Genomic DNA, 23,105 nt, shown 5'->3' on the forward strand with positions numbered 1-23,105 from the left:
GTACCCGAGTGTTCGAGTGTTAACGAGATTAGGACGGTGGTCACCACCTTATATATAGTGTGTGTGTTACAGTTGTACTGCAGTTGTGTTAAATAAAGTGTTGCCTCCATACCAGTGTGCGCACGTCTGTCGAACCATTACACACGTGCTCACGCTATCTCGAGAGAACAAGAGGGATCATATACAAACTCACCTCACTTAGATAACCCGTCTCACACGTACTCACACTATCTCGAGAGAACAAGGTTAGCACATACAAACTCTACGCAGAAAGTGGCCAGAGAGTTGGGAATTGAACCGAGGCACATCTGGCTGCGAGGCACAAATGTTGCCCACTGCGCCACCGTTCTGCCCGTCAAGGGGCGTGACACGGCTGATGAGAAAAGTTGAAAACGGTCCAGAGTTTGCCTGCTTAAACAAATGCTTCTGGAATACACTGTTCCACAAGACTGAGAGGCTCGATAAGAGCAGAACCGCCCTTTAGTGAGAACAAATCACTGTTTGTTGAACTTGTTATGCAACACTGGACAGCAGAGCAGGCGTCCAATCAATCTGCGTTGATGTCGGGGGACCGAATCATGGATCATGAACTTCTGGTCCTGAAATCCGCGCAACTTCCTTAATTTTAGGATCTCCACTCTTGTTGATTATGGATGTGGTCGCGAACCACAGGGACAAGCGGAGCTGTAAAGAGACGGGCAGAGCTGCTGAGAGATAAGCGGAGATGCAGAGAGACAGGCGAGGCTTCGGAGAGACAGGCAGAGCTGCAATGAGATGGGTGGAGGTGCAGAGAGTCGGGCGGAGCTAGTCAGGTGTGCTTCCCCAGGAATTCATAATCAACGTTGATTATGAATAATATTGGTCGCGAAAGCCTACGTGTCCCCCAGGAATGTGTGGATCATCGGAGGGAGGATTATTGGGAGTCCGGCAGTACAACACCGTGCACAAACAAAATCATGTTCACCGCCCTCGTCAATAACACTGGGGAGATCTTCATCCATAAGTGGACTATGGTTGATGATGATGATGAGAGAAGTATAGAACGGTCTGACCTTTAAGCCAATAATAATGATAATCTGTATTTATAGAGCAAGATAAGGAAAATATTTCGATAACACTGCTGCAAAACACTCACAAAACAATACAAACACATAGAGAAGAGTAACATGTACTAAAGAGTAAAATTATGCTGATGTTTCATTCAGACGCTGTCGCCTCGACAGACCTGGTTTTCACCTGCAGACGGCAACTTGCGTTGTGGCCGAAACGGCGTGAGAATTATTTTATTATGTTTTATTTTATTTTTATTCTTTTATTACTTCCCTTCTACGTGACTTTACCGAAAGAACCAAGAAGAGTAAAATTATCATAAGATGTCAGAATCATATCATAAGGATAAATTACATATTTTAAAAATAGGTCTTTCTTCGAGCAGAAAGCAAAGCAATATTGTCCAAAACCTAAAACATCATCTTGTTATGTTGTAAGCAGGGGCTTAATGTCAGCCGCGTCTGTTCGGATCGTTGCTTCGGAAAGTACAGCAGCCAGAAAACCACATCCGGTATTCGGGGAACCATGGCGGTGACCTGCTAACGACCTCGCCTGGTGTACGGGAGGTCGTGGGTTCGGTCCTGACCATGACGCCTGCGTGTTTGGAGTTTGCGTGTTCTCCCTGTGGTCGCGTGGATTTTTCTCCAGGTCCTCCGGTTTCTCCCTCAATTCACATTTAGAAACACGCGTTTAGAGAGTATTTGGCTGCTATAGATTACCACGTGATAAGCCACTTCGTTGGGCTATCATTTGTGACCAGGTCGCTTCTGAAATAAAATAACTACATAGCTCAATGGGCCTTACCTGCTAAAATAAAGTTGAGTTTAGTTTAATTCTGCTCTCTATGGCTTGCGGCTACAGACCACGTGCCTCCCCCTCCTACAGCAGCCGAGCAGCGATCCCGGAAAATTATCCGTGAGAAATTAATTCTCGCTTTTCTATATATACACCATGTGCACGGTATAATACGTCAAGCTGCACAATCTCAGGCTGCACCTTCTCAAGCTGCACAATCTCAAGCTGCACAATCTCAAGCTGCACAATCTCAAGCTGCCCCTTCTCAAGCTGCACAATCTCACGCTGCACAATCTCAAGCTGCCCCTTCTCAAGCTGCACAATCTCACGCTGCACGATCTCAAGCTGCACAATCTCAAGCTGCACAATCTCAAGCTGCACACTCTCAAGCTGCACAATCTCAAGCTGCACCCTCTCAAGCTGCACAATCTCAAGCTGCACCTTCTCAAGCTGCACAATCTCAAGCTGCACCTTCTCAAGCTGCACAATCTCAAGCTGCACAATCTCAGGCTGCACAATCTCAGGCTGCACAATCTCAGGCTGCACAATCTCAGGCTGCACAATCTCAGGCTGCACAATCTCAGGCTGCACATTCTCACGCTGCACTATCTCAAGCTGCACAATCTCACGCTGCACTATCTCAGGCTGCACAATCTCAAGCTGCACCTTCTCAAGCTGCACAATCTCAAGCTGCACCTTCTCAAGCTGCACAATCTCAAGCTGCACCTTCTCAAGCTGCACAACCTCAGGCTGCATATTCTCAAGCTGCACAATCTCAAGCTGCACCTTCTCAAGCTGCACAATCTCAAGCTGCACCTTCTCAGCTGCACCTTCTCAAGCTGCACCTTCTCAAGCTGCACAATGTCAAGCTGCACCCCACAACGCCCGAGACTCGCTGGAGCAGCACCGAGCGAGGTCACACCGAGGCCGAGTCGGAAGCTCCACGGGCGAGTTGACGATGTCACTCAACGCTGCGAGAGATGCTCTCGAACGCCGCTTCCCTCGTCGATTGATTCCACGTGGAACCGAGTGAGTTCGGTGGCGTTGTTTCACGCACCGTGTTCGATTCCCCGGCCACGCAGCGTCTCACTGGACACCAGTTGTTACTTCAGGCCTCCCCCCTTCGGAATTCAGCATCCCGCACCGATAGCCAGAGTGGTGAAGTATGGTCAAACACCTCCACGCACATACCCCCACCCCCGGACCTCAAATGATCGAAGCGGCGGCTTGGGGGAAGACCTTCATCCAGCAGTGGATTTGGCAGAGTTCGGTAAACTAAAACGCGGACAGCCAATTAGACACACGTGTAGTAGTAGACACACACACGTGTAGTAGTAGACACGCGTGTAGACAGACACACGTGTAGTAGGCAGACACGTGTAGTAGTAGACACACGTGTAGTAGTAGACACACGTGTAGACAGTTAGACACACGTGTAGTAGACAGACACACGTGTAGTAGACAGACACACGTGTAGTAGACAGACACGTGTAGACAGACACACGTGTAGTAGACAGTTAGACACACGTGTAGACACACGTGTAGTAGACAGTAAGACAACACGTGTAGTAGTAGACACACGTGTAGTAGTAGACACACGTGTAGTAGTAGACACACGTGTAGTAGACAGACACACGTGTAGACAGTTAGACACACGTGTAGTAGACATACACACGTGTAGTAGACAGACACGTGTAGACAGACACACGTGTAGTAGACAGTTAGACACACGTGTAGACACACGTGTAGTAGACAGTAAGACAACACGTGTAGTAGTAGACACACGTGTAGTAGTAGACACACGTGTAGTAGACAGACACACGTGTAGACAGTTAGACACACGTGTAGTAGACAGACACACGTGTAGTAGACAGACACGTGTAGACAGACACACGTAGTAGACAGTTAGACACACGTGTAGACACACGTGTAGTAGACAGTAAGACAACACGTGTAGTAGTAGACACACGTGTAGACAGACACACGTGTAGTAGACAGTAAGACACACGTGTAGACAGACACACGTGTAGACAGACACACGTGTAGTAGACAGTAAGACAACACGTGTAGTAGTAGACACACGTGTAGTAGTAGACAGTAAGACAACACGTGTAGTAGTAGACACACGTGTAGTAGTAGAGACACGTGTAGTAGACAGACACACGTGTAGTAGTAGACAGACACACGTGTAGTAGACAGACACGTGTAGTAGTAGACAGACACACGTGTAGTAGACAGTAAGACAACACGTGTAGTAGTAGACACACGTGTAGTAAACAGTAAGACAACACGTGTAGTAGTAGACACACGTGTAGTAGACAGTAAGACAACACGTGTAGTAGACAGTAAGACACACGTGTAGACAGACACACGTGTAGTAGACAGTAAGACAACACGTGTAGTAGTAGACACACGTGTAGTAGACAGTAAGACAACACGTGTAGTAGTAGACACACGTGTAGTAGTAGAGACACGTGTAGTAGACAGACACGTGTAGTAGTAGACAGTAAGACAACACGTGTAGTAGTAGACAGTAAGACAACACGTGTAGTAGTAGAGACACGTGTAGTAGACAGACACGTGTAGTAGTAGACAGACACGTGTAGTAGTAGACAGACACACGTGTAGTAGACAGTAAGACAACACGTGTAGTAGTAGACACACGTGTAGTAGACAGTAAGACAACACGTGTAGTAGTAGACACACGTGTAGTAGTAGACAGTAAGACAACACGTGTAGTAGTAGACAGTAAGACAACACGTGTAGTAGTAGACAGTAAGACAACACGTGTAGTAGTAGACAGTAAGACAACACGTGTAGTAGTAGACAGTAAGACAACACGTGTAGTAGTAGACAGTAAGACAACACGTGTAGTAGTAGACAGTAAGACAACACGTGTAGTAGTAGACAGTAAGACAACACGTGTAGTAGTAGACACACGTGTAGTAGTAGACAGTAAGACAACACGTGTAGTAGACACACGTGTAGTAGTAGACAGACACGTGTAGTAGTAGACAGACACACGTGTAGTAGTAGACACACGTGTAGTAGTAGACAGACACGTGTAGTAGTAGACAGACACACGTGTAGTAGTAGACACACGTGTAGTAGTAGACAGACACACGTGTAGTAGTAGACACACGTGTAGTAGACAGTAAGACAACACGTGTAGTAGACAGTAAGACAACACGTGTAGTAGTAGACACACGTGTAGTAGACAGTAAGACAACACGTGTAGTAGACAGTAAGACAACACGTGTAGTAGTAGACACACGTGTAGTAGTAGAGACACGTGTAGTAGACAGACACGTGTAGTAGTAGACAGACACACGTGTAGTAGTAGACAGTAAGACAACACGTGTAGTAGTAGACACACGTGTAGTAGTAGACAGTAAGACAACACGTGTAGTAGTAGACAGTAAGACAACACGTGTAGTAGTAGACAGACACGTGTAGTAGTAGACAGGCACACGTGTAGTAGTAGACACACGTGTAGTAGACAGTAAGACAACACGTGTAGTAGACAGTAAGACAACACGTGTAGTAGACAGTAAGACAACACGTGTAGTAGTAGACACGTGTAGTAGTAGTAGAGACACGTGTAGTAGACAGACACGTGTAGTAGTAGACAGACACACGTGTAGTAGTAGACAGTAAGACAACACGTGCCTCGTCTTGCCACTCGGCACCTCCAGGCGGACCACGTGGGCGCGGCGTTCACTCCACTCCGCACTGTACTTGGCAGCACGCGCTAAGACAGACAGGGCCACCACAACTCTAACGCGCACGCTCCCTGCATCTCGCACTCGGTAACAGCCGCTCTAGAAATCCACAGCATTGCCCCCCCCCCACCTCCTCACGTGGGGATGTTTGACCATACTTCACCGCACCGGTGAAAGCAGCGTGGGGAGACGATGCTGAATGAGCGATCGACGAGCGGGGTTCAGACGAAAGTGCGCCACTCACTTCCCCTGCAGTCCATTGATCAGTCAGCACGATGATGGTAGTGGTGGTGATGGTGGTAGTGATGATATTGGTGATGGTATTGGTGATGGTGGTGGTGATGGTGGTGGTGATGATGATGGTGGCGGTGATGGTGATGATGATGGTGGTAGTGATGATGGAATTGGTGGTGATGGTGGTGGTGGTGGTGATGATGGAATTGGTGGTGATGGTGGTGGTGATGATGGAATTGGTGGTGATGGTGATGATGGTAGTGGTGATGATGATGGTGGTGGTGATGATGGTGATGATAATGGTGATGATGGTGCTGGTATTGGTGATGATGGTGGTGATGATGGTATTGGTGATGATGATGGTGGTGATGATGGTGGTATTGGTGATGATGATGATGATATTGGTGATGATGGTGGTGATGATGGTGGTGATGATGGTATTGGTGATGGTGATGATGGTGGTATTGGTGATGATGGTGGTGATGGTGGTAGTGATGGTGGTATTGGTGATGATGGTATTGGTGGTGATGGTGGTATTGGTGGTGATGGTGGTATTGGTTGTGATGGTATTATTGGTGGTGATGATGGTATTGGTGGTGATGATGGTGGTATTGGTGATGATGATGGTGGTATTGGTGATGATGATGGTGGTATTGGTGATGATGGTGGTATTGGTGATGATGGTGGTATTGGTGATGATGGTGGTATTGGTGATGATGGTGGTATTGGTGATGATGGTGGTATTGGTGATGATGATGGTATTGGCGATGATGGTATTGGTGATGATGGTGGTATTGGTGATGATGATGGTGATGATGGTATTGGCGATGATGGTATTGGTGATGATGATGGTATTGGTGATGATGGTGGTGGTGATGGTGGTGGTATTGGTGATGATGGTGGTATTGGTGAGGATGGTGGTGGTGATGATGGTGGTATTGGTGATGATGGTGGTGATGATGATGATGGTATTGGCGATGATGGTATTGGTGACGATGATGGTATTGGTGAGGATGGCGGTGGTGATGATGGTGGTATTGGTGATGATGGTGGTGGTGATGATGGTGGTATTGGTGATGATGATGGTATTGGTGATGATGGTGGTATTGGTGATGATGGTGGTGGTGATGATGGTGGTGGTGATGATGGTGGTATTGGTGATGATGGTGGTCAGTTTAACACGTAGGCTTTCGCGACCAATGTTATTCATAATCAACGATTTTTGGGTTTAGATCGCGTTTATTTATAAATGTGTCGTAACCCTCCACCACCCGACACGGCCAATCAGTAAAAATGTGTCACGTTGACAAAGACAAATAGTTCACTGCTTTAGCCCACCGGTGTGTTGAAGCAACAACATTTACAATTTGAGTACGACGTTTCGCTGGTAATTGCAATCAGCATCATTGTCAACGTGACACATTTTTACTGATTGGCCGTGTCGGGTGGTGGAGGGTTACGACACATTTATAAATAAACGCGATCTAAACCCAAAAATCGTTGATTATGATGATGGTGGTATTGGTGATGATGATGGTATTGGTGATGATGATGGTATTGGTGATGATGATGGTATTGGTGATGATGGTGGTATTGGTGATGATGGTGGCATTGGTGATGATGGTGGTATTGGTGATGATGGTGGTATTGGTGATGATGGTGGTGGTGATGGTGGTATTGGTGAGGATGGTGGTATTGGTGATGATGATGGTATTGGTGATGATGATGGTATTGGTGATGATGGTGGTATTGGTGATGATGGTGGTATTGGTGATGATGGTGGTATTGGTGATGATGGTGGTGGTGATGGTGGTATTGGTGAGGATGGTGGTATTGGTGATGATGATGGTATTGGTGATGATGGTATTGGTGATGATGGTGGTATTGGTGATGATGGTGGTATTGGTGAGGATGGTGGTGGTGATGATGGTGGTATTGGTGATGATGGTGGTGGTGATGATGGTCGTATTGGTGATGATGGTGGTATTGGTGATGATGATGGTATTGGTGATGATGGTGGTATTGGTGATGATGGTGGTATTGGTGATGATGGTGGTATTGGTGAGGATGGTGGTGGTGATGATGGTGGTATTGGTGATGATGGTGGTATTGGTGAGGATGGTGGTGGTGATGATGGTGGTATTGGTGATGATGGTGGTATTGGTAATGATGGTGGTATTGGTGATGATGGTGGTGGTGATGATGGTGGTATTGGTGATGATGGTGGTATTGGTGATGATGGTGGTATTGGTGAGGATGGTGGTATTGGTGATGATGGTGGTATTGGTGATGATGGTGGTGGTGATGATGGTGGTATTGGTGAGGATGGTGGTATTGGTGAGGATGGTGGTGGTGATGATGGTGGTATTGGTGAGGATGGTGGTATTGGTGATGATGGTGGTGGTGATGATGGTGGTATTGGTGAGGATGGTGGTATTGGTGATGATGGTGGTATTGGTGATGGTGGTGGTGATGATGGTGGTATTGGTGATGATGGTGGTGGTGATGATGGTGGTATTGGTGATGATGGTGGTATTGGTGAGGATGGTGGTATTGGTGATGATGGTGGTATTGGTGATGATGGTGGTATTGGTGATGATGGTGGTATTGGTGATGATGGTGGTATTGGTGAGGATGGTGGTGGTGATGATGGTGGTATTGGTGATGATGGTGGTGGTGATGATGGTGGTATTGGTGATGATGGTGGTATTGGTGATGATGATGGTATTGGTGATGATGGTGGTATTGGTGATGATGGTGGTATTGGTGATGATGGTGGTATTGGTGAGGATGGTGGTGGTGATGATGGTGGTATTGGTGATGATGGTGGTATTGGTGAGGATGGTGGTGGTGATGATGGTGGTATTGGTGATGATGGTGGTATTGGTGATGATGGTGGTATTGGTGATGATGGTGGTGGTGATGATGGTGGTATTGGTGATGATGGTGGTATTGGTGATGATGGTGGTATTGGTGATGATGGTGGTATTGGTGAGGATGGTGGTATTGGTGATGATGGTGGTATTGGTGATGATGGTGGTGGTGATGATGGTGGTATTGGTGAGGATGGTGGTATTGGTGAGGATGGTGGTGGTGATGATGGTGGTATTGGTGAGGATGGTGGTATTGGTGATGATGGTGGTGGTGATGATGGTGGTATTGGTGAGGATGGTGGTATTGGTGATGATGGTGGTATTGGTGATGATGGTGGTGGTGATGATGGTGGTATTGGTGATGATGGTGGTGGTGATGATGGTGGTATTGGTGATGATGGTGGTATTGGTGATGATGGTGGTATTGGTGAGGATGGTGGTATTGGTGATGATGGTGGTATTGGTGATGATGGTGGTATTGGTGATGATGGTGGTGGTGATGATGGTGGTATTGGTGAGGATGGTGGTATTGGTGAGGATGGTGGTGGTGATGATGGTGGTATTGGTGAGGATGGTGGTATTGGTGATGATGGTGGTGGTGATGATGGTGGTGGTGATGATGGTATTGGTGAGGATGGTGGTATTGGTGATGATGGTGGTATTGGTGATGATGGTGGTGGTGATGATGGTGGTATTGGTGATGATGGTGGTGGTGATGATGGTGGTATTGGTGATGATGGTGGTGGTGATGATGGTGGTATTGGTGATGATGGTGGTATTGGTGAGGATGGTGGTATTGGTGAGGATGGTGGTATTGGTGATGATGGTGGTGGTGATGATGGTGGTATTGGTGACGATGGTGGTATTGGTGAGGATGGTGGTATTGGTGAGGATGGTGGTATTGGTGAGGATGGTGGTATTGGTGATGATGGTGGTATTGGTGATGATGGTGGTGGTGATGATGGTGGTGGTGATAATGGTGGTGGTGATGATGGTGGTATTGGTGATGATGGTGGTATTGGTGATGATGGTGGTATTGGTGAGGATGGTGGTGGTGATGATGGTGGTATTGGTGAGGATGGTGGTATTGGTGATGATGGTGGTATTGGTGATGATGGTGGTATTGGTGATGATGGTGGTATTGGTGATGATGGTGGTATTGGTGATGATGGTGGTATTGGTGATGATGGTGGTATTGGTGATGATGGTGGTATTGGTGACGATGGTGGTATTGGTGATGATGGTGGTATTGGTGACGATGGTGGTATTGGTGAGGATGGTGGTGGTGAGGATGGTGGTATTGGTGATGATGGTGGTATTGGTGACGATGGTGGTGGTGATGATGGTGGTGGTGATGATGGTGGTATTGGTGACGATGGTGGTGGTGATGATGGTGGTGGTGGTGACGATGGTGGTATTGGTGATGATGGTGGTATTGGTGGTGATGGTGGTATTGGTGACGATGGTGGTATTGGTGATGATGGTGGTATTGGTGACGATGGTGGTGGTGATGATGGTGGTGGTGATGATGGTGGTATTGGTGACGATGGTGGTATTGGTGACGATGGTGGTATTGGTGATGATGGTGGTATTGGTGACGATGGTGGTATTGGTGATGATGGTGGTATTGGTGATGATGGTGGTATTGGTGATGATGGTGGTGGTGATGATGGTGGTGGTGATGATGGTGGTATTGGTGAGGATGGTGGTATTGGTGATGATGGTGGTATTGGTGAGGATGGTGGTATTGGTGACGATGGTGGTATTGGTGGTGATGGTGGTATTGGTGATGATGGTGGTATTGGTGATGATGGTGGTGGTGATGATGGTGGTGGTGATGATGATGGTGGTATTGGTGAGGATGGTGGTGGTGATGATGGTGGTATTGGTGACGATGGTGGTATTGGTGGTGATGGTGGTATTGGTGATGATGGTGGTATTGGTGATGATGGTGGTGGTGATGATGGTGGTGGTGATGATGGTGGTATTGGTGAGGATGGTGGTATTGGTGATGATGGTGGTATTGGTGAGGATGGTGGTATTGGTGACGATGGTGGTATTGGTGGTGATGGTGGTATTGGTGATGATGGTGGTATTGGTGATGATGGTGGTGGTGATGATGGTGGTGGTGATGATGGTGGTATTGGTGAGGATGGTGGTGGTGATGATGGTGGTATTGGTGACGATGGTGGTATTGGTGGTGATGGTGGTATTGGTGATGATGGTGGTATTGGTGATGATGGTGGTGGTGATGATGGTGGTGGTGATGATGGTGGTATTGGTGATGATGGTGGTATTGGTGAGGATGATGGTATTGGTGACGATGGTGGTATTGGTGACGATGGTGGTATTGGTGACGATGGTGGTATTGGTGATGATGGTGGTATTGGTGATGATGATGGTGGTGATGATGATGGTGGTATTGGTGACGATGGTGGTATTGGTGATGATGGTGGTATTGGTGATGATGGTGGTATTGGTGACGATGGTGGTATTGGTGATGATGATGGTGGTGATGATGGTGGTATTGGTGACGATGGTGCTGCAGAGAAGACGAATTTACCCACAGTTGTCAAGTCCTCCCCGCCGACTTTAAATCCGCGGTAAAGAATGAAGTCCGCGTGTTTTCTTGCTCATACCCCTCGCTTACGAAACCTAACAAAAGTTGAATTCTAAAACCACGTGGCTCAGAGACGCGGCGGGGGTGGGGGAACCAGAGAGAAGGGGAGAGGGGGGGTAACACTGGGCGAGTCCAACTCCGTTGTGGTGATCCTCTCTCCACCACCACCACCACCGCCGCCGCCGCCGTCGTCGCGTTTAAAGTTCACTGCGTTAGTCGGCGTTGTGATAGCGGCCTCGCAACGTGGACGGCGTTGAGCTCCCTGCTGCCGTTGGCGAGGTGGAGTTTAAAGGGGGAGGGAGGCTGCGGCAAAGCGATCGCCGATGGAAGCAGTCGGCGGAAATGGGAAATTGGTTCCTTCCACAGGGAGAGGGGGGGGAGAGGGAAAGGGGGGGGATATCCGCGGGCGTTTTGGGAGTTTTCTTCAATTCGTTAAGAGGGGGAGGGGTGGGGGTGCAGAGGGGGAGGGGCTGAGGGCAGCGGGGAGAGCCACGAGGAAGGAGGCCCGGGCCCTGGCTGAGCAGACCGACTACGACGTGCCTCGTATCCTCCTCATCCTACCTCGTGTGATCGTGTCCTCATCCTCCTCCTACCTCGTGTGATCGTGTCCTACCGACGCCGCCGCTGCCGCTGCTGCTGTTCGCCGCCGCGGTGTCCCCGCTCTCCACGCGCTCTCTACGACTGCAGCGATGTCGACAGGTAACGAGCGTGGGGGTGATGGTTGGGCAGGGCATTGTGTGAGAGGGCATTCAGTCCTGTGTGGGCACGCGATGCGAGAGCGTTGGGATTGAAGGGCATTCAGTCCTGTGTGGGCACGTGATGCGAGAGCGTTGGGATTGAAGGGCATTCGATAAGAGCTGGGCATGCGATGCTGGCATTGGATTACGGAATTGACATCGGGCATGCGATGAGGGCAAGTTATGGGATGAGATTCGGGTATGGGATGAAAGCAAGGCGCTGGATGTTGGCATTGCATGGGATTGGGGCATTGCATGAGGGCAGCGTGCCCAGCTCTCGGATGGGGGCCATGTGGGCAGCCTACTTGATGTGCGGGCCATCATAACAGCGATTCGCTGCTCAGGGGAGTGTGGGACAATGGGGCATTTGGTGGTTTTAGGGCCCATGCCAGCCCACGCAGGGCAAGGCTTTTGAATGGTGGGGGCATGGCATGAGATGAGACATGTGGTGAGGATGGAGGAGAGGCCGTGCCCCCCACTGTCTTGTGCTGATGCTGCTTTTGTTGTTGTATGTGAGCATCGTGCTTGAGCAAAGTCGTGAATTCAACTGCAAAGAAAAACTCTGGGCTCGCGTGTGAAGACGTCTCGGCAAGGAATCCGTTGTGGCAGAAAAAGCAGCGCAAAGCGCAGAGTTTGGGATGACGAAATGCGTGCGACGGCTTCATAACAACAACAATAATCTATTTTTTATAAAAGCGCCTTACATATTGAAGTATCTCAAAGCGCAGTACGCAAAAACAAACCTACACTCACTAATATAGATACAAACTAAGCGACACAGTTGATAATAACTACTCCCACAATTCCACTAAAACGATGGACCATGAAAAAAGCGAATCGCAGAGCACTGTAGTCTAATCTCGACGTCAAGATTGTTTTTTTAAATCTTAAGTTACGGGGAAAACCTGTGGAACGAATAGCTGCGTTTTAAGACGTGATTAAAATAGTGGATGTAATTAGCCTCCCTGAATCTCAACGCATTTTCAGGAGCATTTGGGATGTTTGGCCAATACCATGTCTATAATACAAGGGGCGGGGGTGAGATCCCTTATCACAATACAGAGATTTGTGCTTCGCGTGCTCTGCTGCAGGGACAATTCCACAAATTAGGCAGAACATTTTTCTAACTCTGGATCATCAAATGTGTCGACTCGACACATTTGCCAGTAACACTGTGTGGCCTTAAACTAAACATAGTTTGCGACGTTTTGGGCCATGGCCCTTCTTCATTGCGCACAAATAGAGGCCGGCGAGAGTGGATAACAAGAGTTGTGGGAGCCGGAACAGCGAGAGGAAAACAGCCCAACATCTTGAGGAGCGTCGGGGTCCATTCATAATATAACCTGGTCATTCATAATATAACCTGGTCATCTGCAGGGGAGGAGGTTGCACAGCTTATTTCCTCGGAGTAAATAAAACAATAATCTGGTACTTGTGATTCTGCGTCGGTAGTGGTGATGCACAAATAAAAACAACTCAACGCGGTCGGCAATAACACTTTTACATACACGTGGGGGTGTCGTTTTTTTATCTTTGTAAATGTTTTAAGTTGATGGCGGATTTATGGAATAAAGCCAAGAGTTTGGCTCGTACCACGGCCACGGCCATCCCAGCATGGCTGAACACGTCACCTCGCCGCTGTGCGTCCGCCACCGCGCTATTTTACCAGCATTTCTCCCTCATCGAGAAAGGCGGGCACGTTATTTCCAGCAGAAATTACAGCCCTAATTGCTTCACCAACCAGTTGCACTTGATGATGATACTGTAATCGCTCATCACGACCCACATGTTTTGAAGTGTCTGCAATGCAAGTCCGAGGTTGTCAAGCTTGCTCTGGTGTCACATGCGTTGTAAGCTGGAGCACACCCCGGGTAAAACATTCGGAGGTGATATATTGTTTTCCCGCCAATAATTCGGAAATGCTGTGCGGTTTTCTAAATGATCCAGTGTCTATCAGGGCTTGGGCAGGATGCGTCATGGCTTGAAGGGACGATGACGGATGGTCAAGGCTGGAGATGGAGTGGCAGCCCAAGGACTGGAAGGAACACCACCTGTAGGGCATCCAGCGTGGAGATGGAGTGATGGAAACATCTTGCGTGTGGGTGTTCTGATTTTTATTCCATCGCAGGGTCGTTAACGGTGGACAGCGGTGGCTTGGAGGATGCCTTCATCCAGCAGTGGATAAACCATGGCTGATGATCCTGATATGGATGAACATGTTATATAAAATGTGGCAAGAATGATTACTGATTTGCAAGATTACGGGTGCACACACTGTAGTTCTGAACTTTACCGAAAGACCCAAAGAATATAAAAAAGCGTTCGCCTCTGATAGTGCAGTTCTATCATGTGCTTGCATTTGTTTGGGCTCGTTGAGAACAAAGCAAACCGATGCAGGAGACGAACTATTGAACCCAAAGTCTGGATCGTCTCTATCTTCTTCGTCATCAAGGTTTTGTTTATTCTGCGTACGATTGCGCAACGGCGAGCACGTGTTGTGTTCATCAGGAAACCAGCGCCCCCCCCACACCCCCTTTGCACAGACTTGTTTTCACTTTTATATTTGTCCACCATATTACCCACGATTATTTGCAAGGACATGGCGTCACGCTACAAACAATACATTTGGAACTCTCGCACGGAGCAATGCCACCCATTTGTGTTTAGAGAACGGCCCGTGGAAGCGGATATGAAGGAGCTACCTCTGAGGTCCCTTGTCCTTCAAGTGAACTCTGGGCTGCACTTTCCTCCCCGCCACCCTCCTAACAGAGCGCAATGATCGTCGCGTGACAGTGAAACCAAATACTTTTGAACTCTCAAGTGAGTTTTCGTATAACCAAATCAAATGTGGAACCAAATCGAATGTCATGCTCTTTTGTGCTTTCATCAGTGATTGAGCTGTGACCATCGACTTGCAACACTTGAGGGACCCGGTTTAATCGCAGGCAGTGGCTTCCGAGATTTGAATCCTGGATCTCAGCTGGAACCAGCCAGTCTTCTCCCAGACTGGTCGTTATTTTTGACGTCCAAAATCCCGTTCGGCCGTGCGCGACTCTGTCACGGTTCCATAGGCGAGGGGCAAAGTCATCTCCCTGCCGGAACGAGGGTGGGAAGGCACCCATTTCCATTGATGGCCTGAAGCCAGCAGTTGAAATTCCTTATTATATGTGTGGCGGTCCGATATGCGATGTTGTACAGTGATGACCGTTAACCCAGAGGCCGTCGTGTGTATTTATGCTTCATCTCCCCAGGTTGCTTGGCAGCGTCCGCCATCCCTCGTGAAGAGAGAATGCCTTCTCAGTGTTAACGTTTTGTCTCCGAGGGCATTCATTTTTTCACGGTCTAATCACCCTAAATACAGGGTTTCACACGCGCGCTCCTTCTCACACAAGGCTGGCTCTGTCTGGGTTTGCCAGCTCGCAGGAGATGGGAGTGCACAGATCCCAGAATAATTAGTTTCTTTGTTAATTTGCATTCTCATTGATTCCGGGCCATATCGCAGCTCCTTCCGGTGCGGTTGCTTGTACATGCACATGCGCTTGTAAGATTGTGTTATTCACACAGGTGTGTGTGTTTGTGGTTGTCTGCTTCCTCGTTGTGTACCTTGAGAGATGTGGACACATTCCCATCGGTGAGCTCCTCTGGCAATTGAAGCTATGTTGGCAAGATCATGTAGCTCGCATGCCCAGCCACCGCATGCCCAAGCAGCTTCTGTTTGGCCGGATCGAGGGGACTAAAAGTGTCTAGCACGGGTTAAGGAAGAGATGGGGTGCTGTGGTATAGAAGGGTGTGCAGCTGATTTGATTTGTCGATTACTGGTATCTGCGGTGTCAAGATCGGCCTCTATCGAGGAGGCTTGTGAAGGATGCTTTTGCCCTCCAGCAACAACTGAGGGCAGAGAAGCGATGCTGGCAACGAGCAGAGTGCAAGGCGGCTAAAATGTAGCAAGTTGGCACAGTGGGGAGCGGAGTTGGTGCATCTGCCAGTAAGTCAGTCAACCCATGGAACTTGTCAGCGAGCCTTTGACACTTCATGTGGCCACCAAGTACACCTAGCACGGCACGAGCACCGTGGTGATGTCACCGCCACTTCGTGGCGAACGGCGGTTGTTGTTGCGGGTGATGGAGCTTGTGGAGGAGGTCATGTGACCGGCGGACCAGTTGGGGCAAGGGCTGCGGGCACGCCGCCAGCGTCGTGCTGTTCCCGGGGCTGTCCCGTCGCGAGTGTTGGTGGAGGCCACTGCACGCACTCTCCTCGCTCCTCCGCAGGCGAGAAGCTGGCCGAGGGGAAGACGAAGGCCGTGTTCGCTGTGGACGGGCAGCCCGGCAGGGTGCTCGTGCAGTCGCGCGACAGCATCACGGCGGGCAACGCGGCGCGGCGTGACCACCTCGAGGGGAAGGCGGCGCTGTCCAACCGCACCACGTCTGCCGTTTTCGCCCTGCTGAACGCCGTTGGTACGGCCTCAGCCGATTTCGCTGCTCCATCTCCGCGGCGGACGATCTATCTCGTGGGCGTGTTAACTTCCGTTGGTTGCCACTCCATTGTGTTAGTCTCGATCGCCGGCTGCCATCGCATCTCATGATGGCTTGAATGACATTTCATTAAACATTTTTTTACTTTTAATGTGATTTCTATAACTTGCAAAACATTCTCCTCTAAGCCATTTGTTCAACTTCGTCATGCAACTTCCGTCATGCACACCCGGCCCCCTGTCTCCCCAGTGGTGATGTTTGCGCACTGCATAGGATACTCATTTAAGGCCGAGTCTACCTAGGGGCAGGGCCCAGGACAGGTTCAGACGGTCGTCGCCGATCGTTGACCGCGAGCGGGAATCAAACTTGATGGCACGGCGAGCTAACCCCACCGCGCGTGTCTGCCGCGGCGCCCGCGGCGCAGGGATCCGCACGGCGTTCGTGGAGGCGCAGGGCAAGACGGCGTTCTTGGCCGAGCGCTGCGACATGGTGCCCATCGAGTGGGTGTGCCGGCGCGTGGCCACGGGCTCCTTCCTCAAGCGCAACCCGGGGGTCGCCGAGGGGCTCCGCTTCTCCTCCCCAAAGCTGGAGATCTTCTTCAAGGTGACGCTCGCCGACTTTCTTCGCCGCCGCCTGCAACGTTAACCGACTCGATTGCTCACTCGCTCGCGAGCCTGAACGACTGTTCAATTCAAACCCCTCTTCCCCTGCTTGCTCTCTCTCTCTCTCCCCCCCTCTCATCTCCCCTCTCCCGTGGAAACCCGCCAGGACGACGCCAACAACGACCCGCAGTGGTCGGAGGAGCAGCTCGTGGCGGCGAAGCTTTCCCCGGCCGGCCGCCTCATCGGGCCGCACGAGGTGGCCGTGATGGCGCGCACCACGCAGGCCGTCTTCGAGATCCTCGAGCGGGCGTGGGCCACGCAGGTGTGCACGCTCGTCGACATGAAGGTGAGTGCGCTCCGCTCGTCGATCGGTGCACCTAGCATGGCTCGAGCACCGTGGTGACGTCGCTGCCACTTCGTGGCAAGCGGCGGTTGTGTGCGGGCGCGATCGTGGGGTCTGCGTGCGTGGTGCTCGTAGAGTTTCCGTGTGAGAATCGCCAAGAATCCGACATTGATTGAGATGAATGGGGGTTTATTGAAGATGGTGCCATCCAAGGCATGCTGGAGCTTCCTGTTTGTTTGCGGTCTGTAAAACACCTTTTCCCTGATAATATTGTTGCAATGAGTGGTCGCCGGTTTTATTCCGTCTCCTGGTACGGAAGTTTAAACAATGGGGGGGCACGAGTGGAGGTGCGGGGGTGACTCGCGGTTGCCCGCAGGTGGAGTTCGGGGTGAGCGTGACGACGAAGGAGATCCTGCTCGCCGACGTCATCGACAACGACTCGTGGAGGCTGTGGCCGGCGGGCGACCGCGCGCAGCAGAAGGACAAGCAGGTGCCGCCCCGCATAGACGACAGTCGCCTCTTCTGTGGTTATTTCGGTCAAGTCGTGTAGATAGAAAGAACAAATATCATGACGTTTCGATCGCAACACAAGCGGTCGTCGTCGGGCAAAGGAGTCGGCCTCTAAAGGCAAACTGTTTCTAAAAGTTTGGGGATCATCAGCACCAGGAGCATAGAATATGAATTGCTGCAGTCACGAAAGTTTGAAGTCAAGACGGTAACCTACTTGCTGTACCTACCGCCTCTGTGGGATCTCTTTCTGAGCCGCTGATCTTGCCGGTAGGGTGTGTGCGTGCATTCGTGCGCGTGATTGGGTGATTGGGGAGGAGCGGTGACGCAGTGGGTAGCACACTGTGCTACGGGCTCTGTGTCCCGAGTCGGAGCCCCGCTCTCAGCTTGCAAACAGAGACGATTTTCTGAACCAGTCTTAGGCCCCTCCCCTAGGTCGACTCAGCCTTAAAATGAGTAGCTGGGGTGGTATGTAAATATTTTGACTGGGGTGACCAGGCGACCGGGCGTAGTACTGGCCACACCCCCCCCCCCCCCCCGTCCATGTGCTGAGTCGGCCTTCATCGCAGGTGCTAATAGAACTTGCTCCAACAGTCTGTATGGTTTCCGAGAGGATCTTTGTCTATTTACGTGTGCATGTGTGCATTCCGCAGACGTACCGAGACCTGTCTGTGGTGACCCCGGATGCCCTGCAGGTCGTCAAGAAGAACTTTGAGTGGGTGGCCGAGCGCGTGGAGGTACGCGCGTGTGTGTGTGTACACACACACACACACGCACGTGGAGCGCTACGAGCTTGGGGAAGCTGGTGCTGGCTGGCCTTGGTGAATCTTCTTGTAACCTACTCCTCCGCTCTCTTCTCGGCCCCCTGCCCCTGCTCCCACCCGTCGTCTCGCTGCCGCCTGCGCCACCAGCTGCTGCACACGCCGGCCGGTGGGAGCGGTGAGGGCCGTGTGGTGGTCATCATGGGCTCGGCGTCGGACAAGCCGCACGGTGACAAGATCCTCGCCGCGTGCCAGGGCCACGGCGTGCCGTGCACCCTGCGCATCTCCTCCGCCCACAAGGGCCCTGACCAGACCCTGGACATCAAATCGTCTTATGAAGGTGACCCCCCACTCGTCCCTCCTATCTCGGTTCCATCCTGAATACGCTCGGCGTAGTTTCGAGCGACACCCCCCTCCTGCATTGAGCCGATTCTGGTTTTTGAGAGTTTCTAGTCGATATACCTGCGAGCCGTAACAAGCAATAATAATCAGCCCGTCGTTAAACCGCTTGAACACGCGACGATCTCGTTTGGTGTGCTGCGTCCCGTGGATGGAAGGAGACTCATCACGACATTAATTTAGCCAGAACATTTTGTGGCCAAACCCGAAAAATCTAGTATGAATCGGTCAGAGAGGTGGCAATGTGCGTGTATTTATTTGTCCGTATGTTCTGACCGAGCGTGGGGTGGGGGGCGATGTCGCTTGCAGCGGACGGCGTCCCCACGGTGTTTGTGGCGGTGGCCGGGCGGAGCAACGGGCTGGGCCCCGTGCTCTCGGGCAACACGGTGTGCCCCGTCATCAACTGCCCCCCACTGTCTGCCGACTGGGGGGCCCAGGATGTGTGGTCCTCGCTCCGTCTCCCTGGAGGTACGCTGCCCCCCCCCCACCCAGCCACCCCCCCAGAAAAGTCGCTGTTATCCTTGGCCGGCGCCTGTTCGCTGCCGTGCGCCGCACTGGCGTTATTGGACGTGTTGGGTGTTGTTATAGCCAGTGCTGTGTGGTTGGTGATGTTGGTGATGGTGATACCAGCGCTGCATGGTCGTTGCTTGGGCGAGATATGACACCACTCGTCGTGCTGTGTTTGTGAACCCCAATGATAATTATGGAAATTACATCGTTTTACCCTAGGCAGCCTTCTTGAATCAAAAGCGACCTTTTCTTAAATATCCAAAAAGGGTTTGGATATTTAAGAAATATCCAAAAGGGTTTTGAATTAAAACCGGTTTATATCGATTTTCACAAATGTAAAATATGTGAACATCCTAAGGGGGTTCACAAACTTTTTCTTCGCACTGTTAGTGCTGCTGGTGTTGTGCGATCGTCCTTCTCGGGTTATACATTGGGACTGCTAGCGCTCTACGACGGTGCTGCTGGCACGGTACGACTGGCGACGTTATGATAAATACATCGACGGCACGACAATAATCGCGCCGGTCACTCGCGAGTTCTGAGCTGCTGCCGTCGTAGCGCTAATGCCCCCGGCTCCGTGCGCCGCTACGACTGCTGCTGCATCTCTACCTCCCCCACCACCCCCCGCCCCTCCTCCTGCAGGTCTCGGGTGCAGCACCGTCTTGTCCCCGGAGGCGGCCGCCCTGTGCGCCGCTCAGATGCTGGCGCTGAGTAACCACCTCGTGTGGTGCCGCTTGCGCGCTCAGCAACTCGGCACCTGGATCGGGCTCCTCGACTCGGACCGCAAGGTGCAGGACAAGGGCTCCAGGGAAGTGTAGGTGCCTGGTGAAGTGTGGGCGCTGGCTCGGCACGCGATTGGTCTCCCCTGTTGCTCCCCGGAGCACGCGGCTCGACCTTCGGTTGCTTCCCCCCCCCCGGCGGTTTTCTACGAACGATGAGCCGATTCCTCGCGCTCACGGTGCAGACGCGTCGGGTCGTGTGCGTGCGCGCGGATCGATTTCGTTTTCCGGTTGGTTCACACGTGACCACTTGCACCGACTAGAGGCGCTACATTCACAAGTGTTCAAGAATCGGTCTGTTAATTGAACCGATTTGCCACCCCTCCCCCCCCGAATCGCGAATCATGACAGTTCATTGATTCGGTGGGGGGCAGCGATGACTGATTGCAGACTGAGCGTCGAGTGCTCGATTCTCATGCACAATAAAATTTGGAAATAAGCACGTCCCTGCCATTCCAAAAAAGGCCAGCTGTACTTGCATCCAAAGTCATGTGCTTGTCGAAGAAGTTGTCCATAACCTTCCCCCACCAGTGAAAGTCAGCACGCGTTGCTTATGCAATAACCAGCACTGTGCTTATATAAGGTGTGCTATATTTCAACTTCTACTGTACGCGGTCGCTATAGCGTTTATGCTCGCAGTAAACGCAAAAAAACTGTATTGTATAACATTTGATTGACGATTCGAATCGCGATGGGGTGGAATCACTTTACAACAGGCCGAGAGGGTTTAATGCGGCGGCGGTGTTTGTTGTTCTTTGTTACGGTTTGTTAGCGTTATCTCGTCGGGCTCGTTTGGACACTGCCATTTCGATCGACGCCGGGCGTTTCTCCGCTCAAGTCTGTGCGCGAATCCGGCACAGACAACGCGACGAATCGATGTTGCGCGCAATTTGCTTTTTTGGCCACTGCCACTGCCAGCGCCGAGCACGATCATTAAACGCAGCTAAAAAAAAAAACGCCCATCTCGTCCCCTTTTTTTTTTTTGAGTCCCGGCATCCTGCAGCTGCCGCCGCCGCCACCGCTGATGGGGCCCCGGTGGTGGCGGGGCACATGGGTGGTGGGTGTGGCCAGGGGAAGGTGGGAAAAGGGGCAGTGGCCTACAACACTTCCAGAAATGTAAGGACGGACGTTGAATCAAGGCACTGCTGACCACTTGTGATTTTTGTTAATGTGACATTGTACAGCTGTGTGTGTGTGGTTTTGTTTGCGTGCTCTGAAGAAGGGCCCACTGCCCGTTTTTGAAGGCCGTGCAACGTTGTTGATGAACGCGTCGAGGGTTTTTGTTCGTTCCTGCGGAGCACAATCCCCGCTACGCAGGGTGGAACGGAGCACGCGGACAAGCGACGCGGTTCGAGTGTTTGCTTTATTTTAAATTAACAAAGTTCACAATACAAAAAGCCAGAGAAACAAACAGGACGGACTGGAATCTGCACTCGGGCGCCATGCGAGTGTTAGCGGCGCCGGCCTGCACTGGCCGTCGGCGCCGGCGTGCCGAGGGTTCAGTTCGCGGGGGGCTGCCTGGGACCTCCTGCCCATTCCCTTGACCCCTCCTCCGGTGGCCCTATCCCCTTACCCGGTCCTACCCCCCCCCCCTCATCCCTCCCCCCCCCCTCCTCATCCCTCCCCCACCCGGTGTGGTATTCGTGACACTGCCGGTCGAACCCTCGTGGCAAAACCGGCATTGACAAACCGCCAGGATATGAAAACATCGCACGTAAACGGCCACGGCACACCTCCGCAAATTTTTTTTTTTTACATCAAACCAGAAATATCAATGTACGCAGCATAACGTATTCTCTTTTGAGTGCGGTATATAAATAGATTGCAACCTTTACAGGAAGCACGGAGAAGCAGCAGCGGCGGCACCATAGGGCGCAGCGCCGATTGCAGCCGCGAGCCGGGCCGCGCCGGTCGCGCGCGTGAGCGCAGCTGTGCCAGGCCACGCCGGGCCAGGCCACCGCACGCCATCAGGGGGAAACAAGACGCGAAAAACAGCTCTGGTCATATTTACAGCGCGTAAAAGCTCTCGCTTAATTTATTCGCTCACTCGATAAACTCGCAGTTTGGTCGACAAAGTGCAGGTCACGCGACAGGTCGCGGGTTTCAACCACTCCGAAGTGGGTCGCTCGCTCGCTCGTCGGCTGGAGATGCCAGCGGCCACCGCGCGTTCCGGCGAATGCGCCGTGGAGGTTTGGCGCTCGACGTGTCCCACACTCCCTGCTGTGTTTGAGCTCCCAGTGGTCGACCGCTCACCTCTGCCGGAACCTTCGCAGGTTCTGTTTTTGTATAATGCCCTTTGATCGGCAGGGTGAGGGTCCCCCCACATTGAGAAACCTCATTCTTATTTTTAAGTGGGCCACGTAGGCCATAATCTCATGCTCCCTCCTCTCCCATCTTCACCCTCCTGTGTCTGAGAGAAGTTTTTTCTCTGCAGCCGTTGGTCGGGGCCAAGCATCGTCTGGGTAAAGTTGCACACGGTTTTGACCCTTGAACTCAAAAGCAAACAATCTCAGCGGCCAGCGCAGAGCCCCGAGGCTGCGTGAGGACCGGAGGCTTGACGCGGGAGCTTTGGTTTCGTATGCTCACCTCATCACGAGGTCTTACATCATATTCATCATTAACATGCTCGCCTCATCACGAGGTCTTACATCATATTCATCATCATCAACAACTTTATATTCTTTGGGTCTTTCGGTAAAGT

The 23,105-nt window shown here is 51.2% G+C and overlaps 2 protein-coding genes across 7 annotated transcripts in view; one reads left to right on the forward strand and one right to left on the reverse strand.

Moving 5' to 3' along the window:
* PPAT (phosphoribosyl pyrophosphate amidotransferase) overlaps nt 1-11,625 on the reverse strand; it is a 40,936-nt gene extending 29,311 nt beyond the window's left edge. For 2 of the 6 annotated variants that reach the window (XM_061552512.1, XM_061552507.1), the window contains exon 1: nt 11,242-11,625. The gene's annotated coding sequence lies outside the window, so the exon portion shown is untranslated. Of the gene's footprint in view, nt 1-3,050; nt 3,232-5,735; nt 5,856-11,237 lie in introns of those variants that run through there. The other 4 variants (XM_061552511.1, XM_061552509.1, XM_061552510.1 and 1 more) reach the window with 4 other exon arrangements.
* A 136-nt stretch (nt 11,626-11,761) lies between these two features.
* PAICS (phosphoribosylaminoimidazole carboxylase and phosphoribosylaminoimidazolesuccinocarboxamide synthase) lies at nt 11,762-21,560 on the forward strand. Its single transcript, XM_061552505.1, has 9 exons — nt 11,762-11,993; nt 16,300-16,485; nt 16,928-17,106; nt 17,272-17,451; nt 17,825-17,938; nt 18,609-18,692; nt 18,867-19,056; nt 19,425-19,583; nt 20,268-21,560. The coding sequence occupies exons 1-9, from the start codon at nt 11,984-11,986 to the stop codon at nt 20,441-20,443; spliced, it is 1,278 nt and encodes a 425-aa protein (XP_061408489.1). The 5' UTR covers nt 11,762-11,983; the 3' UTR covers nt 20,444-21,560.
* The last annotated feature ends 1,545 nt before the right edge of the window (nt 21,561-23,105 follow it).

The sequence above is a fragment of the Lethenteron reissneri genome, chromosome 16 (assembly GCF_015708825.2).
Source record: "Lethenteron reissneri isolate LAM-NWPU_2019-01 chromosome 16, ASM1570882v1, whole genome shotgun sequence".
In the NCBI taxonomy this organism is placed as follows: domain Eukaryota; kingdom Metazoa; phylum Chordata; class Hyperoartia; order Petromyzontiformes; family Petromyzontidae; genus Lethenteron; species Lethenteron reissneri.

Coding starts and splice junctions, on each gene's coding strand:
- PAICS (XM_061552505.1), top strand. Junction 17,452..17,824: donor GCACGCTCGTCGACATGAAG/GTGAGTGCGCTC, acceptor GGTTGCCCGCAG/GTGGAGTTCGGGGTGAGCGT. Junction 17,939..18,608: donor CGCAGCAGAAGGACAAGCAG/GTGCCGCCCCGC, acceptor TGCATTCCGCAG/ACGTACCGAGACCTGTCTGT.